The following is a 20,018-nucleotide window of genomic DNA, read 5'->3' as shown; positions in this document are numbered from 1 at the left end:
TTAAAATTTTCCAATTGTTAATTCGCATTAAATTGCTTCCATCAAAATTTGCATGCCGACTTCTTCTTCTACTCTCCATTATACAATCACAACAGCTACTTGTTTGAACATTATGAATTGTTGCCTTTATGCCGCTATTCCAATGAAGCGTTTTTATTGCCATTTTATTTTCAATAATTAGTAATTTTATTGCGCATGATTTCTATTTTCATTATATTCATGCTTTATATTTTATTTATTTTTTTAACGCCCAACAACAATGTGCGGCACTGTGTTTTACTATTGGTGCTGACGACTGGCGAACTATGCTCGTGCATTGATTTAAATTTCAATGTGTATTCCCTTTATGACGGGCCGCCAGCCACTCGAGCAGCTGCTGATTGGACGACAGCGGCAACAGAGCAATTAAACAACATGTCACGCAGCCAAGCACATTTTAGCTGATAAAACGTACAATTGTGGTGAATGATGAGCGCTTGGCTGCTGGTTATTAGTTTTATAGTGAAATTATTGAATATTTTAGACATAGAAGTTATTAAAAAATATATATTATACTTAGGGAAATTTTTTTTAAGTATTGCATAATTTTATAAAAAGCTAGACTTGCAACATTATTTTCACTTTCTTTTCATTTTGCCCAATATTTTTGTGCTTGTTCAATTACTCCAATAATACTTCCTGCTTCACTCATCTTCTGCCTCACCGATCATAATTGCAAACAGCAGCTTCCCCTTCTCCACAAATGGTTTGTTCTATTACTTCGCAAGAAATATGTCTACGCCCCTCCGAAGCTTACAAATTTGCAACGAAAAATTTTGTGTCACAATTGATAAAAATCACATTTTCCATTTGAATAACATTTTATGTATTCGTGCAGAAACTCAATACAATTCAAGCATAGCAACCCTGTAGAAAATTATTTTTTACGCATGTAGGAAATATAAAAAGTGTGATTAAGTAGATGATTATAACTGAAAATGTAAGTATAATGCTATAAAATTAGAAACTTTTTTGGACTTAATAAAATTTTACGAGATTTTAAAGATTTAAAAATTATATACATTATTTTTATTTCCTACTGAAAAATTAACAGTTTTATATTTATTTCCCGTTTTTGTAATTTAAAAAAATTAAAAAAAAAAATTTTTTTTCAAATATTTCCCACCGACCAACATTGAAAGCAACTCTCCATTATGGCATATTAGTTACACTAATACACCGGCGTTCGCATTTCCCATTGAATTGTTGCAACTTGCTATTAATTCCGTTTGCGTTTTCTTTTTGCAGACTGCTTTTTTGCACGATTTCTTATTGGCGCGCCGCACCAGCAGCCGCAGGAAATGTCTGCGCTTGTAAAACAACTTGTTAAATAAGTATAGGCACACATGCACACACACACACACGCATTGCGCGGCGCAGACATAAATGTCTATGAAATATTTTATCAGCTTTAAGTGTGCAACGCGAGCAGCCAGTATGGGCGAAGATGCATAAGTCCAACGCTGTCTGCGGCGGCAAACGGTGGCAGGAAATATCTATTTTCCACACTTCTTCATCGCAACAACTCAGCAGCAGAAATTGCAAACTCCGCGCTGCTGCTGCTATGCACATATTTGTTAGTATGTGTCTGTATGCTTCTCAATTCTTATCGCTGTGCTTACAAATTTTTCAGGACTTCAGTGGAAAGATCTCGCTACGCGTGTGTGTAGTTGTGCAATTAACGTGAAAATTTCACTTAACTTATTCAAGTGGAAATAATTTTATATATATTTATATATGCATATATATATGTTTTTGTTGCTATGCTACAGCATACCACTTACAACATTGTTGCTGGTTGCATATACTTATGGTAGTTTTTGTTGTTGTATGCATTAGTTGCTGTATGTATGAATGGGTGATTGTGGCTGCCGCTTTCGTTTGTCTAGCGGTGGCGTCGTTGCGGCTGCCAAACTGTCAGCGCAATTTGTTTATGCCTAATCAAATGTGAAAATCGATTTTTTCCTACTTAATGAGTAGAAAATTTATTTAAGAATTTTGCGGTAGCGACGATATAGTTGGTAAGTTAGGCTGTAGATTTATATGTAGAGTAAATATATTTTTATAAATTGTGAAAGAAATAATGTTGAAGGTAAAACTTTCGGGAAAAAAGTATTAGATATTATATATACATACTAATATATTATGTTATGGTAGCAAAAAAAATAATTTTGATACTAAAATCTTACTCTCACATTATAATAAAATATTAATAAAAAATCTCTGACATTATAATAAAATATTTAGAGGGCTAAACATTTTTTTTTTAGAATTCTATAGAACTTTCAAATAAAGACTAATAGAAATTTACGTTTTAGTTAAACAATTTTGAATAAGAGATAATTCTAATAAAACTAATCCAGATAGATATTGAGTTATAAACCATATAATCGTATATAAATGAAAAGTTAAAGCAACAACAAAGTTAGCGATGCAATTGATGCAAGAGAGTATGCCGAGTATACTAAATTAAAGTGATCAGCCGCTTTCTTCATTACTATCAAGTCTCGTTTCCCACTTTTTAGACCGTTTTTACCATTGTAAATGACTCAAGTGACAAATAACTGGCAAAATGAATACACAAATATTTTTTTTATACATTTTTAAAAACTAAGACGGAAAAAATATTTCTTCACCAAGGAAAGATAGGCAACAGCAGTACGCATGCGTTAGAGGCCATGTTAGCGCAATGTTGTATCGTAAAAGCTTGGACAACTGCTATAGCTTGTTCGATTCGCTACTCTCTAATGCTTGGCCAATCAAAACACAGCTATATTTTAAGCAAGTTTTGGAATGATTAAGATGACAAATTACTGTCAAATCTGTATATACAAATATTTTTGATTGATTTTAATAACTTAATTCTTATAGAAATTTATTTAATTAATTTAATTTATTAATTTATTTTTTGCATATATTGACCCGCTCTAATCTATACCAATAATTTAATTATTTCTTAATAAAATATACCAAAATTTACAACATCTTCATTACTGCAAATTTACAGCCTTCTACCAATTACTAGTTGCACTTAACTGCAACCACAGCTACACGGCAGGGGTTGTAGCAAATAACAGCAATGTTTCTGATTCTACGCCGCATGTTTAATAGCTTAGAGTCAAAACTTTAAAACGACATTTGCAGTTAAAGGCTTTCGAAGAACAACAAATTAAACCCTATAAGTAAAATTACACACTTCAATAAATACACCAAACATAGCACACACACACATATATATATATATATATATTATATAAGTGAACCGATTGGTATTGCTGCAAACAGCGGTGATTGTTGGCTGACAGCCCTCATACTCACAATCACATACGCTGAGTTGTGGTGCAGTTTGCTAATGTCCTGCTGATTTGTTTACATTAAGCGCGTGCAACAACAGCATTAAATACAAAAACACAAAATACAAAAATAAAAAACGAAAGCACAAATAACAAAAACATTAATGTAATGCAGCTGTTTGATTATTTGCATTAAGCTGCAAGGAGGGTGTGCTGGTGGCAGGCAAAATGTCACTCAAAACATCAAAAATAAACCGCAAGCATTGCGTGGAGAGTTTCCAATTTGAAAAGGATAACAAACGAAAATTGGCATTAGTGGATGTGTTGCATATGCTGAGGATTTGAATTTTATTTATTTAGTATGTTTGTGGTGGTTAAGAAAGCAGCTTTGTGTCGCCTCGTTGAGCGCAAGTAAATTTTATACACTTTAGCTATTTATATGCGCATGTATGTGTGTGTGTGCGTAATTTGATTGAATTAGTTATTTTCACTTTATTTTTAATTGCGTTGGTAAAAGTGAATGAGTGTGGACATTCGCATTTAATTTGACATTTTGACATTAGTTTTATGCGGTTAAGAAAACAAATTTTCCCCCTCCTCCAGCTCACAACCGTAGCGCAGACATGTTAACGATACTTTACATGGTATAAGTATGTACAATAATTTCTGTACCGCTTGTTGCATGCCGCATGCAATTTAAAGCCAATGCTTATGCCATTTGTGGTTTGGCCCGAAAAAGGTGCCTCGATAGGCAACCTATAATTATGGCATTAAGGCAAGTGAAATTTTAATTTCTCCGCACAGCACAAATGAAAAGCAATATATTTGTGTAGCTGTATACAACTTTAGTTTGTGCGTAAGGTTTGTGGGCGTGCCGAAGTGTGCTGCGTTGACTTTCGTGTGCGCCTGCGCCCTAACTTATAATTATAGGTTCTAGTTAGATTATAACTTTTCTCCAGCATATTCCAAGAATTGTACTTTTTCCGTGTAATTTAGGTTCATTTTTTTGTTATTTTGTATTTTTCTTGCTTGCATCTAAAATTGTGTTAATTATATGTTTGCACAGTTCGCTTGAAATTTTGTGTAATTTAGATTATTGTTTTTTGATCTCCTTTTATCAGGTGATTCCCTACATTTTGTTGTGGAATTATATTGAAATTTTTATTGTTATTGTTGTTTGTTATTGGTTTGATAAAAAAAATACTTTTAGTTTATAAATCAATTTTTTTGGTTTGATATTTTACGTGTTTTTTAAATAAAAACAAGTGAAAAAAGTTAACTTTGGTTACACTGAAAATGCCGTTCGCACATAAAGATGTTTTCATACAAGAACTAGGTTTTTAATAGGTCAGTTTGTATGGCAGCTATATGCTATAGTGATCCGATATCGGTGGTTCGATCAAATTAGTAGCTTCTTGAAGAGAAAAAAAAAAATCAATGCCGCAAAAACTGAGGTACTAGATCGCGTATATACAGACAGACGGACATGACTAAGTCAACTCAGTTCGTCACACTGATTATTTATATATATTATTCTACAGATATATAAATGATCACTGTGACGGGTCTCTGACGTTGTCTTCTGTGTATTACAAATTTCGTTGCGTACTCAATATATCTTATTCTTATTTAATAAAATTAAGGATATGTTTAAGATATTTCCAATTTAATATCGTTTCAGCACATAAAACAAATTTTTTTTCTTTACTATTTTTCTAAAAAAATCTTATATTGAAGCAGCTTATATTTTCATTCTAAACTCAGCTCTGAACCATAGAAAAACCTCCTTAAAACTGTAATATAATTACCAACACACACAAACACATTTATAAACCAAACCAAAATTAGGCACATCGCTGAAAAATCTATAAAACGTACTGTTCTTTCTTTTAAACAAATTTCAAACTACTTCCTTTCCGCGCATAAAAGCTGTTATATTTTGCACCACAGCAACAACAACCACCACTTTTTGATTTGTTCATTTCCGTCCTACCGCATAAAAAGTGTATTTTTTTAAGTTTCAAATTATATTTTGGTTGCTGATGCGCTAAAACTATAAAACGGTTCAAAAGTCGTTGTTGTCGCACAAGCAGATCAAAGTGTTGTTGTTGTTGCCATTGTAACCCCTTAGTAGTGCAGATGTATTGTTGTGACTATTGTTGTTGTTGTTATTAACTGGTGTTGCTTGTTTGTCAACTATAATGATGATTTTTTGCTTGTTTTTGCCTTTGTTGTTGTTGCATTCGTTTCGTATTTTTTATTTAGACTTTTATTTGCGACTATTATTATTCGGTACTTTTCGTACTTCAGTTTGTCACAAACGCATGTTGCCATTGTCAAGCGCAACATTGGCTGTTGTTGTGTTTGCTACGCCATGCCGGTGGTTGTTTCTATTGTTGTTGGGCTTGTTGATGCTGCTGCTGATGAATGCGCGTTAATTTTGATGGCTTTTTACAATATGATGCCCTGTGCTGTGTTATGCTGTGAAGTGACGCGATGTGTTGTGATGCGCGTACCAACACCAAAAACACCCCGTAACATTTTTCGAATAGTGACAAAGGATGTTCCACCAAAAGGAGAGTAAAAAATATAATTTTTAGCTGCGTCGCGCGCAAACAAAAGAGGCGGAAATTTGATGCGCACCCTTTGCCGCACAAACGCAGCGAAATAAAAATTCGGCAGCGAAACCTCCTTTAGCCGGCAGTTCGTCATTTCATCATTCACTGGTCTCATAAATGCGAAATATGATAATGCATTATTGTTACGGCTGCTCGAATTGCTGTCGCTGGCGGCGCCACGTCATCATTCGCTATGCGCAACAGCGCGCACGTAAAATTGGAAACTTGTACTTTTTGTTGTCGCCTTTTAGGGGTTGCACCAGGCGGACATAAATACAATTACCTTCTGTCTATGTTGACGCATTGCTTTTGGGAAGATGATTTTTGCTGACACAAAAATTATTCCATTTTTTATATACTGTGTGATGGCAGTGAAAAAGGAGGTGTGGCCACATTTACTGATACGGGTAATTTTTCGCTACTTCGCGAAATTAACTTTTCTATGGCATTTTTAGTGCGGTAATGCGCAATTAGCAGCTTAGTGAAAGGAAAGGACTTAACAAAAAATCTTAAAATTTTTAATATAAATAATAAAAATAAAAATATGTAGGTATAAATCTTTTAATAAAAATGCTTAATTTGTAATTTAAAAAAATTACATATAATATAAAAATATATATTATAATTTTTTTATATATATATTTTTTAAACAAAAGCAAAAATCAGCAAAGTCTTCAAAAATTATAAAAATCGCTTCTAAACGAAGTTAAAATAATTTTTTCGCTTTAAGACTTCTTAACAACTTTCACTGCGTTATGCCAGACCAGCAGACGCCTGCCTGCAGCGCAAACCGTTTATGCTACAAACTTCTTCAACTTCTTCAAAAAAACACAAAAAAAAACATAGTTAAGTGTGTGAAAATGTTGGCTCTTAGCTCTTAGGCGTGCTACCTCCACCACAAATGACGTCAATATAGCAGACGTAAGCGCAGTCATAATAATTTCCTATGAAAAATATGAACAACAACCAGCGGAGAAACACTTCAAAGTTGCTGCTTTTGCCGCCAAAACGCGCAAGCGCTGCCGTCTTTAACAGCCGGCACTTTCAAGAAAAGCCCTTTGAAAATGGGCCGCTCCACGTAAGCACTTACAATGCACTCCACTTTATATATACCTACACCAAAAAGAAAAGAGTTAAAAGACAATGGTCACAACAGCATTGGAGCAGCTCAAAAAACGATGCTCAAACTATACTCCGTGGTGTACTTGAGCGGACAAAGCGAAAAAAATCACATTAAAAAAGCAATAAAGCGAACGCTAAACAAAAGCGTTTTTGAACGCATCTTTTGCATTGAATTTTACAGATCTTTACTACCACTACTACAACAACAGCAACAACCGATTTCAATGTAATGAATTATTTACGGTGATAGGCAAAAATTGTAGCTGCGCGCGCTGTTGCTGGTGCTTGCGCCACACGATGTAACCACTTACAAGCGGATAGTGGTCGGCTGTTGCAGCTGCACTGCACTGTGCGGTACTGCGCCGTAGCAACAGACAGTGATAATGCATTTTCTGCGCAGACGCTCATGCGCGCCCAGTTGTCTGCCACGCCGTGTTGACTAGTAGCTTGGTTTTGTTCGTAAGCTCTTTTTATAGATCTCTATTTTGTTTTTGCTTTATGAGTTTTATTTGTATGTATGACTATACATATACATATATATTCTTTCAACGCACAAAGCAGCTTACGTCGCTTTAAGCGCCCAAAAGTGGCTGTAGCAAATCATAAAAATGGGATTTTCAGCTTAGCTTTCAATCTTTTGCTGTGTTCAACCTTACCTTTACCGCTGTTGTTGTTGTTGTTGTTGTTCTTCTGTGTCATTTTGTTCTACTTTTTGTAAAAATGTATTTTTAACACACAAAAATTGTGCACTCAATTGTTGATTGTTTAAACTGTGCCGCTACATGAGATTCGACTACGACTAGGCATTCGCGTCAATTGTCGGAGCTTTCTGTACATTAAGCTTTGTAGGTCTGTTCATGTATTCGCACATAAGCTAGGCGTGTCGCAATTTGACTAAAGTAATTAAAATGATGAATTTATGTTGAAGTTTATTAGGCGAACCTAATACTATTGATTTACTAGTGAGAAAATTAAAAATAAAAAACTTTATGGTATATATAGGTTTCTATACATGTTCCACCAATTTTAGTTGCCTTAAAATTCTGCTTAAAACTGGTCAACGCGTTTGCTGTGTGGCTCAGCGCGCCTTTACGGTTTAAATAACCGTTCAACGTGTTGGAAATTTAATTAAATGCACGCAAAATTACTTCGGACAACAATGTTGCTTAATGGCGCTCATTAAAATGGATGCTTTTCAGCGACGAGAAGCTACCTTTTTGGCTTTCTTGTGAGCGAAATTTAACTTTTTTGTTTTTGTGTTGACTCACTGTTCTATTTGCTGCATGTGTTTCGATTTCAAGGTTACTTAAATGGCAGCATTTTAGCACAAATCACTCACACAAAAGCGCATATCACGCTCATGCCCTCTTCTAAAGCTTTTGATATCACCTACGCCTTCGCTTTTAATGCAACAATCATATTTTATGTCTCAACAAAAAAAAACACAACACGTAATAAAAATAATTTGTATTTATGCAGCACTTACCAGGGTCTGATGTGTCTAAGACAGGTGGTTGTTGTGATAGTGGGCCAGGTGTACTACCAGCGCCCGGCGACCTAGCGTCATCGTTCATGGCGCCACCATATGACAATTGTGAACTAGGGGGCCGCTGTAAATGAAAAGCCGAAAGAAAAAACAAATACAAATTAATATGAATCATATGTGGTGCGCATAACAAATAATTGTGTTAAATAAATTTATGGCATTTTAAATATGTAAATGGTTAAATTTTAAAAGTCCTAAACATACTTATAGTAATTTTACAGCTACTATGTACCGAATCACTACCGCCATTATATTTATGTATGTATTGTATATAACGCGCATCATAATTGAAGTCACGGCTACCCGTGTTTCGACAACGCTACGCGGCGTCTTCGACAAAGAGCGCTTGTGTGCGGGCTGTGCGCTGAGTTCAAAGCGTCTTTTTATTAACATTTTGTGTATGATTTAATTTCTTAATTTTTTTATAATTTTTTTCTTTTTTTTTTTTTGTAATAAAGTGCAATTAAAACTTAATTGAGTATGCTGCAGACAGCTTTGCTTGCGTACGAAATTTTGCTTTGGCCTTTGGCTTGAAAGTTTTTTAAAGCTTTATAATAGCCGCATTCTAACCACGTGTGCTACGTTCTCAATACTTGCATACATAAATTTTTCAGCATTTTCAACCAGCATATAATCAGATATGCTATTAAAAATATTGCTATTTATATTTTGGCAGCAAAACATTATCATTATTTCATTCTAGAATGAAGAAACGCATTTTACTTTACTTTATTTTTACTTTGACACTTAATTTCAAAGTAAATGATTTTGCTCAAAACAAAAAAAAAAAAAAATAAACAATAATAATAGATAAAAAATAAAGTTTAAAAAATTATAATTACAGAAGTAATGTAAAATTTTATATTTAAAATTATTATTCACTTCTTTTTTACAGTTAAAAATCCATTTTCACTTTTTTCTATGATTTAGAAACCCAATTTACTAAGCATATTTTTAAAATATTTCCTTAATTTTTATTAAGTAATGCTTTACCCAAGTAATCAATTTAAATACAATAACCCATCGCATGTGGCATACCCCCTTTTTCTCATAATGCGTTTGATACATCTTATACATGCATCCATTTATATATTATATTTCCTACGATTTGTTTCTTAAATACTTAAAAACAGTTAAGCTTACAAAAATTATAAAACTTGAGATTTAAATTTTCAATTACTACTACCATCATTTTATCATTATTAAAAAAAAGAACAATATACTTGCAATATTTTTAAAATAATTCTTAAGTATTGCTTCACCAAGGTAATTACTTTCCAAGCAACTCTCCCTTTCACAAAGTGCTCTCAATGCCTGCATTACTTTTATCTCTTTCTCCTACAAATTATGTATTTTAATTACATATTATTTTTGTGTTTTTGTAATTAAGAATTTTTCAACTATTTTGCCCACGCATGCGCAGCCATGTAATATACGCGTCGACTTATCGTTGCTTGTATGCAAGTGGGTAATTAACTGGGTAGCACATAAATTTTGATTAGTGCCGACAAAGTGGCATGACTAAAGCCACATAATTGTCTGTTGTTTTTAAATTTATTATAAATTGCTTATTAGCATTTTTTAAGTTAATAAAATCACTTTTGACTAATGGAAAAGTGTATGCACACGCAAAAACTGACTAAACAAATGTGTGTAATTGGTTTCAGAAAAAAAACAATAATAATAATACTAATGCATAAAACGTGACTGTCTCGTTTACATTATTGGTAAAAAGTAATTAAATTTCGTGAGCGACGCCAATCGAAACTTAAGTACAAATATAAACAAGCCGCCTCATTGCTCCGCCTTATAGAATGAGAAGTGTTTGGAAATGTATTAATTTGACAATAAATTAAGTTGAAATTACAGTCGACGGTCCAATCAAAAATAAGCGAGAAAATGTATAATTTTGCTTTTATGACGACCGAAGTGTAAAATATAAAATACATGGACAAAATTTTGAAAAATTTTTAAAATTGTTTTGACGATCGACGACGAGCACACATATCTCGAATTCCTGACTTAATCTACTTTGTTCCCGTTCTATTTTATGCGCACTGGAAATATTTATTTAAACTTTACCTAAATTTTAGTACTATTCAAAATGAAATAAAAATATATTATACATAGTCGTATGAGAACACACTAATATGGAAATATTTTGAATATTAAAAAAAAATGTGTACTGTTTTATTAATGAGTAAAAAAACAAATAAATTTTTTAATAATTAAAGAAAAAGATAAAAAATGTATTTAAAAAAAAAATAAAATTAAAAAAACTAAATTTTTATAATTATGAAATTAAAAAAAAAAATAAAAATTGTATATAAATTAAAATAATAGTTTTGTTTTATGTTTTTTAATGAAATATCAAATTTTTTAATTAATTTTTTTTTTTTCTACACGCACACACTTTCACTTGAAATTCTATGATTATTGCCGGCGTGGAGTTTCCCAGTAAGCCGACAAAATTTTCCTTAACAAGTCGACCGATCGACTAGACCAACCTGTCGGCCTGTCAAAATGTCAAAAACGAAATGATGGGCTTTACGCAACGCTGCATACATATTTAAATATTCACACACGAATACAGACACATATACAGGGACACAGAAGCACCGCCAAACATGCGAGCACGCTTAGCAAATCTTTACATAAGCACGCTAAGCGACGTATATGTGTACATATGTACATTTGCGTGCATTTCAAGCGCGGTCAGAACGTCTAGACTATGTCTAAAAAAGTTAAGGCGAACAGCTACAAAATTGTTATACACAGACACATACACACATATGTATATATGAAAAATGTTTTACAAATTTACAATATACATATGCTTGCAATTTAAAAGAAAATCGCAAGCGTAAAATATTAATATGCGGCTGCGTGCGCGTCTAAGGTTCACACATGTGCTCTACTGCATATTATACGCTTATATGTGTATAGCACATATGCGCTCTTACTTTGCTTTTGTGTTTGATTTCTTCTTTTTAGATGATTTTCACAAAAAGCTTGCAACATTGACGCGTCACGTGGCATGTTGCTGACGGCATATTAAAAATTGAAAGCCGGCTTAGTCTGTTTTAATTTCAGGCTGTTTGCAAAATAATATAGGCAAGCTAATTATATAAAGCAGGTGAAAGGGCAATTATCTGCTTAAAATGAAATCTGGGAAATTTCAAAAAGTATTGAGAATATTGATAAGTAGACTGAAACACAGAAAAAGTTAAGAACAAATTTTAGAAAAGCTCATCAGCTGTGAAAGCTGAGTGCGCAGGCTTAATTTTCTGTGTTAAAAAGTCCTTGGTGATAAAAGGTATAAAAAAATTTTAAGGATCCGCCAAAATCCAGTTCACTTAGAAGGAAAACTTCATTTAAAAACATAAATTTTTATTCTTCATAAACCAAAATAGTTTTTAATTCTAAAAAGTGAATCCAAGCAAATGTAGAATGGCAAATTTTTTTCTAATCAAAGAGAAACAATTCTCTAGTTGTCAAATAATATTATACAAGCTCAAATTAACCTGATCGGCTCACATCACCTTGCCTATTTTTTAGTCCACACCGCCAAGCCACGCCTTTTCCCACACACCGAACAAATATTTCATTTTTGCACGCCGCAATAACCAATTATAGGCAACGCCATAACCAAGCGACTGGCAACAATAACAAAAATGTAAAACTCTCCCACCATTTGCTGTAGCTTTTCATAACTAAAAAGCAAAAAACAACAACCTCCACTAAATATGAGACCACGCCAACTAATGCCTTTTTTAAATGCAGACAACGTTTGTAAATAGTTAATAAAAATTATTTGCATTGCATTTTAATTGAATGTTTTCAAATTTACTGCACACAGGACAAGCATGCGAAATGACAATAATCATAACTATTAAAAGCGAAATGTTAGATGAGGTGAAATTCAAATGCGTGCAATGGCTAACTGCCATTACGGGTATGTTTTTTAGGCAGAAATATACTACTTTATCTTTGGTACACAGTTATATAAATAATTTTTATGTGAATAATGTAATAAAAATTAAAAAAGCAAACAATTATGTATGAGACTGACAACACGGAGTACACAAATGCCTGTTATAATAAAAATAACTCCTTTAAGAAAAAATTAAAAATAAAAATATTTAAATAGTAAAAACAATTACAAACACAACAGCTTAAAAAAGCAAGACAAAAATCGGAATTTCGATTATAATTACAAATGAGTCGCGTCACAGGCTGTTGATATGTGATCGCTTGTTTTGCAAAATTACAACAACAGCTTGCGTATTATCAGCAGTCACAAGCAAATTAATAAGCCATATATACATGTAAACTGTTCGACGTCACTTGAATACATATTAAATATATGTGAGTACTTACCAAAAGCACTCAAAAAAATATTACAAATATGCTTGCTTGCTACTTTTATTTCAAATTTTTTAAATTCGCTTATTTTGCTTTGAAAATTGCTGTGAGCATTCTGAGAAGTTGCATAAAAATGCAACGAAATTAAATTTGTTGCAAACATGCGCAATTAGCAACACTCGCGCTGCTGTTTGCATGCAAAATTGGTTTAGAAAAATAAAAAATGGCAACTAAGAGAAAAAGATTGTCTAAAAATTTTTTTCATATTTTTTAAATTATTTTTATTGTTTTATATTGAATTTTTGCTTATTATATGCAATATATGTGCCTTTATAAAAATATTTTTTATATAAAAAAATTCAAATAGCACACAACTTTTTCATTTTTCTTATAAATTTTTTTTATCAATAATTTTTCTCATTATTTGCAATATGCTATCTATGTATGTATGGTATATGCATAAATATTATTATTTTTCTTTACAACAAACACAAAACAAAAGACTTAAGCGCGCAACTTGCCGACACGTCTTGCGATGGCGCTGCATGATTGCGCGCCGTTGCTGCAGAGCGTTACCAATTCGCAGGAAGTGTTTAAAATTGTGCTATGCCTTAAGTGTATAAATGAATATGTAATTAGTGTTGTGTATTTTAGCACTCATTGATTTTATTTTATTATATTTTTTTGATTGGCAACAACGCGTGCCACTGCATGCAGCAGCTGCAGCAAGCGCTTTTATTGCATTTCTGCCAATATAGACAGTTTTCTATTTTCAACTCTTGTAAACTTTTATGGGCAAAGGTATTTACCAGTTGTAAATGGTGATTGAGTTGTCAGCGAGTTGCCGAGGAAAAGGAATGCTCAAGGAATTGAGGTGTTATACAAGTTGTTAGTTGCTTCAGTTAATAATAAGTGTTGCATTTGATGTTGGCGTGTGAATTTATTGGTTGTAATATTAGGGAGCAGGGTTTGGGATAGAAAATATGATTTTGCTATGAAAATATTTATCCGGTCGTTCAAAAAGAACGAATATGTATAATTATTAGAGGTTAATAACTAACTGTGCTTTGATTTTTTTAAATAGAAGCAAAAATAGTATAGTGCAAGATAAAGAATAAGTCACTTTGCTTCAATAAAAGTAAATTTTCACTCAAAACCGTAGATATATATTTTTTAAATCTATAAAATAAAAAAGTTTTAAAAAATTTCAAAAAAAAAATTGTATAAATAGTTGTATTAAGCAGTTCCAAAAAACTATAAAAATTTGAATGAATGCTAAAGCAATTTGATTGCACTTACACTCGAAACATTCTATTAAAAACCAATGCAGGCAGCCCTTCAACAAAACTATTAAAACTCAATAAAAAGCTTATCGGCAAATATTCCGTTTTTCACTCAATTGTTAATGGCAACTTTAAGAGTTTACTCTCCATAAATATCGAAAAGCAGTGGCACTATTGACAAGTGCATGTGGCATGAGTATGAAGTGCATCGACTTCAAGGCATCAGAAGTGGCACTTTAAGCATGATACTTAAGTACTTGGCATAATCGCTGAGAAGCAGATGGCAAGTTGAAGAAAATAACACAAATATTTTTTTATAAATTCACTAGCTTCTAACAAAAACCTCAACTATAGCTTAAGTGTGCAAAGAGCGTGGGGGTTGGAGCTATAAATAAATAATGCCACGCTGCATGTATTGAAGTTCAGAAGCTTAACAAAAGAAATTTGATTTATTTTTTTATATAAATATCATGCAGTTTTTTTTAACTACGAATTAAGAATTTCCAATTCCTCATTCTAAGCTATTTTTTTTTTGCTTTTGCACACATACAGCGTGTATGCTACACAGCCGCCACATTTACTCTTAATTTATTTAATCAACAGCGAATTAGCGTCGATTTTAATGATCACAAATTTGATGAGCGTTTAACGCGAGCATCTAGCAGTCAACAATTTATGCCTTCGCACATGCGATTGTTACATTTCCGCAAACAACAACAATAAAAGCAACAACTTGAACAAAATCAATAGCATGGCAGCCAAAGACAGCGCGTATAAAAACCTAACTTAGTAGTCGCTTAATGACTTTTACTTGCTACACAACTTTTGTCTGCGGCGCTGGCATAAAATGGTGTGCTTAATTAAGTTTAAATAACAACAAACGCTTATATCGAATGATTTTGTGCAGATGTGTGTGTATGTGTGTAAGTCAGCTTCAACTATGCATATCCCTGTGCGTCTATATCGGGCGAAGTGGTAAGTCCATTGAATACACAGATATGTGCATAAATGCGGTTATAAAAAACTTAATGCTTATTTTATTGGCTTTCAGCGAGCAGCAGCAGCAAGCTTTTAAAGTCAGTGGTTCGATTTAGCAGTAAATTTTATATCAAGGTATATTTAAGTGTTGCTTTTGACGTCTGTCAATACGCTGCCATGCTAAGATAGCTACAGTTGAAATGTATCTATCTTAATTTATTCTTTGTAACACTTTTATCACTATTTTCTATTTTGCTTTGAGTCATTTGAATGGGGTGACAACTGAGCTGTTCATTGAATTTGTGCAAGCTTTCTTCTATTGTTTGGAGCTTAAAAAAAACATTTTGGAACCAGTTAGTAATTAATTGTGTATTGATCCCAGTTTCCATTTTTAAGCGCTTACTTGCCATTATTGATTTTTTGAAATAGCGCGACCAGTCTAGGCTTTTGCGAAATTCTAAATTTGCTTTGTGAAACAATTATTTTTCCTGGCCACTCCGCTACAGTGTGAACAAAAATTTTTACACGAAACTGTGTTTTTGAAATTGGGTGATGACGTCAGAGCAAATATAAAATATATATATAAACTATCAGCGTGACTACCTAAGTCAATTTAGCCACGTCCATCTGTCTGTGCAGACGTCAAAAAGTCTCTCGGTTTTTGAAAAATCGATCTGAAATTTTACACATGTAATTTACTTTCCAAAAAGCTGCTCATTTGTAGGAACCGCCGATATATGATCAGTAAAGCACATAGCTGTAATACAAATATGGAAAATTTACTATTTGACAAGTAATTCTCACTGATATACAATTTAAGCGATAATTTCTCTAAGAAATATTTTCTTTGCTTTTTCCAAGCCTTTTCAAATAGAACATCCCTTAGAAAACACAAATAATTTCCAGGAACCTAATTCATTTTTTGTTATTATATTTTATAAATAAATATATGCGCACTATAGCGCTTCTTAAAACAAATATATCTACACATACTTTCTTCAATTTTTTTTATCAACAAACATGCTAATTGCTTACTTGACTTTTTCATAGCAACATTTTTTCTTGGTCCAGTTAAATCCGATATCTTTGTACACGCACCGACCCATTAGCGCTTCTTGCTTAATACACCCTTGCGCTTTCAACTATAACAACTTACGCACAACTCGAGAAGACATCACAAATTACGCTTTTTGCTTGAAAATCATGCGTGCCACAAATACCATCAGCTAGATGTGTGCTCTAACCCTTCCACTTTGCGACAAATTAGTGCAACGCATTAAGATACAATAGGTTTTTGCCTTTTGTTTTTGTGCAACCAACCAAAGGCTAGCTGCCACCTGCCGTTAACGCTGCAGCAAGACTATTAAATTACAATTAGGGAGCCAAAGTGCGTAAGGGCGTATACAGCTAAGCGAACGCACTTATTTATATGAATAAATTTTTGTTGTTAAGCATTTTTTCAACGATTTTATGCATGAGTTGAGAACAAAGTGTGTTTCGTTTTTTTCACACATGTGCTCTACTCACAATGCCCCACCGTAGCGGCACAAGCCAACAGGCGCTGCGCTCAGGACGTGCCTGAAGGGTTTCTGCGAAATACTTTAATTAATATCCTATTCAATTAATGCTAATTAAACTATCAAACTTGATGCATCTACTAAAATACCAAATAAATTTCGATATTAACAGAGCGAGTATGTGTAAGTGTGTGTGTGTGCGCTTGCTTGCTACAAAATTCACGCTAGCCATCACAATTAATGAACTAGCATACAAATTTCACTACTTGCAACACTAACTGTGGTCATTAAAAGCGCCAGCAAATATTTACTAAAATGCAAATGAAAGTTTAATCCTGTCGTAGCGCGAAAGTAGACAAAAGCGAAAGTAAAGTGAGCGCCAACTACACGTCTGTATAGGTATGTGTGTAAAAGCTAACTGCCACAATGCTTGACACATGCGCTCGCCGTGTATACCGTTGCGCGTTTGCATAGCAATTAATACTAATTTTTATTTGGATTTCTAGCATTATTTGTGACCATTACATAACAGTACACGACATATATACAAATGTATATAAGAGTATCTGAATTTGGTTGTTGGCTTTGTGCCTTTATTGTGGCCAGACATTGCATGTCCCCAAACAGTTATCAATATAAAATTGTATTGCATTAAAAAAAATGCGCTTAATTGCGCGCCGCTAACCAATATTTGTATGAAAGAAGCCAAAACAATGCGAGAAATATAAATTCGATGCAACATTAAATGCGCAGCTTACACCGAGTACCTCACTTTTCTACGGACTTAGCTTAAAGTTTACAAACTTGCGCTACACACACACACACACACACATGCGCGTTTGTATATCGGCGCGCATTTATCTTAAGTGCGCTTTATTAATAAATAAATGAAAATTAAAAACAGCAATAACAAAAGCAATAAAATTGTTAGCAAACGCCAACAAAGTCAAAAAACAAACACCAACAAAAAACTGTACACTGTCTGTGCGCTTCCCACACACATGCGGCTGATAACTTCATTGACAATCGCCAGCGTTATCGCTATAACCATTAGACGTTATGCCACTTTGGGGAGCTACCGGCGTGGCGCCAACAGGGACACGACGCGCTAGTGGCATGGTTGCGCGGCAACTATAAGCTACCGTTATGTGGGTATGCTATTTCTTTGTTTCTTTAACACTCGGCGTTGCAGTGCGACGCAAAGTGGTGTAGTTTGTGGCCATGTACCGTTATAACTAACCGACTAAGTGTTATTTGCTAGCAAGCAATAAAAAGGGTGAGTCGCCCTACCCCGCTGCCAGCCAAACACACCACCACCCATACACACTTTCTTACTTAGTGATCAAGAAACAATTTAACTTATTCGCAAAAACAACAACAACTTAACTAAACTGTCGTACGTAAGTATTCCCGCAAGTGGCATGTTCTTATTTATTAATGGTTGGTTGTGCCACTCGAAGTTGCACGTAAAATGTTGAAATTATTTATTTATAAAACAAATGCGAAAATTGAAAAAGGCGAAGGCAAAAGCGGCGAAAGAAAATAGTTGAGTAGTCGCTTTGGGACAATTTATGGGGGCAAAGTGGTTTGAAGCGGATATAAGAGGATATGTTTCAGCAGCAAGCGCCACTGAACTGCTAAGTTTAAATGTATTTCTAATAAACAAAATTTAAAAAAATTTTAGAGAGGTTCAAGCAGTTGCTAGGCTATAGCTAAATGGTTCTAAAAGAACGTAGAAGAAGTCGGAAAATGTAATAATGCTTTGGTATGCAAAAAAAGTGCTGAAGCTTGCGAAAATTAGCTTTAAGTTGGGTTTCTTAGCAGATGTGTATCGCTTTGAAAGAGAAGTCACTAAAAGCAACGTAGTTGATAATAACGATCTGATATTTTATTTTTTAATTTTTCAAAATTTTATTTTTTCATATTTTGTAATTATTTTTTATTTGATAGAATTTTATTTAAATTTTTTTTTAATATTTATTTTGCATAATTCTAAAATGCTTTTAATTTAATATTTTTTACATTTTTTCTAATTATTTTATTTTATATATTTTCTTTTAATTATACTACCGTCATTTAATGGTGACAATACTCCAACACCAGCGCTTTAAGTCCAATGAAGTCATAAACAGTAAACAACAAAATATGTCGATATTAAGTAATCAGAATAAGATAAATATGCAACAATAACATAAATATAAACAAAGTTATAACCAAAACTTTTCTATTTATATAATTATATGTACAAAACACGGTTAAGACGAAGGGGAAATGACGAGGCAGCAAACAATAAATATACGTAGTTCCAAGGAGCGGGGGAAGTTAATGTGTTTTACGAGTATTTAAGAGAAGGGTTTATTATTTAAGGGTCGAGTAACAGTACTTTAAGTAAAACAAAACTTTGTTCAAACTTATTTACTGAACAACAGTTAGCAGATAATGCAACATACTCGAGTCGACTTGTGGCGGAAAAAATCGAAAGAATTGCTATGACAAGCAGTAAGTAATTTATTGCTAATGTTGGGAAAAAAAGAGAAAAGAAAAAGTGCTACAAATTGATTAAAGTAAAAGTTGTTGTACTTCGACTAATATCGATGATGAAATCAATGAAAGTGGTCAGCAAGAAAATTAAGGAAGTTTGTGGTAGAAATCAGAGGTGGAAGACGTTCCAGAAGGGAAAGCTGTGATTTTAAGAACACACACATAAATGTATAAAACATGCATGTACATACATATATATATGCATCTGCTGTTATGAACCTCGGCCTCTCGGCGTTAACAATGGCTAAACTTAATTATGCGGTCTTAACAAACTCAAGGCAGCGTATCTAAAGGATATAACAACAATGTCGCAAATACTATTGCAGTATTATAAACTATTATATCAAATTGTATATTTTTAACTACTTTTTCTAATCAGAAAAAAAAAAATTAATTAATTTAGAAAGAAAATGTATTTAATTATTTTTGATGCTTATATCAAATTTGAGTAATATATTAAAGTTTCCAGTAGAGCAGGAATCATTTCACAAAACATATGCCCTGTACTTAATAGCTTAAAATACCTTTATTTTAACATATTTATATGTATATATATGTATAAATATGTATACATATGTTGACAACAGCTTGAGTGCTAATCTCAGCACGACTTAAGCGTTCGCCACTTGAAGCCTAAATGTATTTATAGCACAAGCCACAACAACAACAGCATTAAATTAGTCAAAGTAATATTTAACGCAAATGTAATTAACAGC

The 20,018-nt window shown here is 33.1% G+C and overlaps 1 protein-coding gene across 2 annotated transcripts in view; it reads right to left on the bottom strand.

Annotated features, from left to right (window-relative positions):
• The window catches only part of hth (Meis homeobox homothorax), a 302,627-nt gene that overhangs the window by 150,094 nt on the left and 132,515 nt on the right, over positions 1-20,018 (bottom strand). For both annotated transcript variants that reach the window (XM_036356913.2, XM_070106000.1), the window contains exon 7: positions 8,559-8,682. In XM_036356913.2, coding sequence (XP_036212806.1) covers positions 8,559-8,682 — 124 coding nt within the window. The remainder of the gene's footprint in view (positions 1-8,558; positions 8,683-20,018) is intronic.

This window comes from Bactrocera oleae, chromosome 2 (assembly GCF_042242935.1).
Source record: "Bactrocera oleae isolate idBacOlea1 chromosome 2, idBacOlea1, whole genome shotgun sequence".
In the NCBI taxonomy this organism is placed as follows: Eukaryota; Metazoa; Arthropoda; class Insecta; order Diptera; family Tephritidae; genus Bactrocera; species Bactrocera oleae.
Note: the sequence above shows the minus strand (reverse complement) of the source record. Positions and strands in the feature narration are given on the sequence as shown.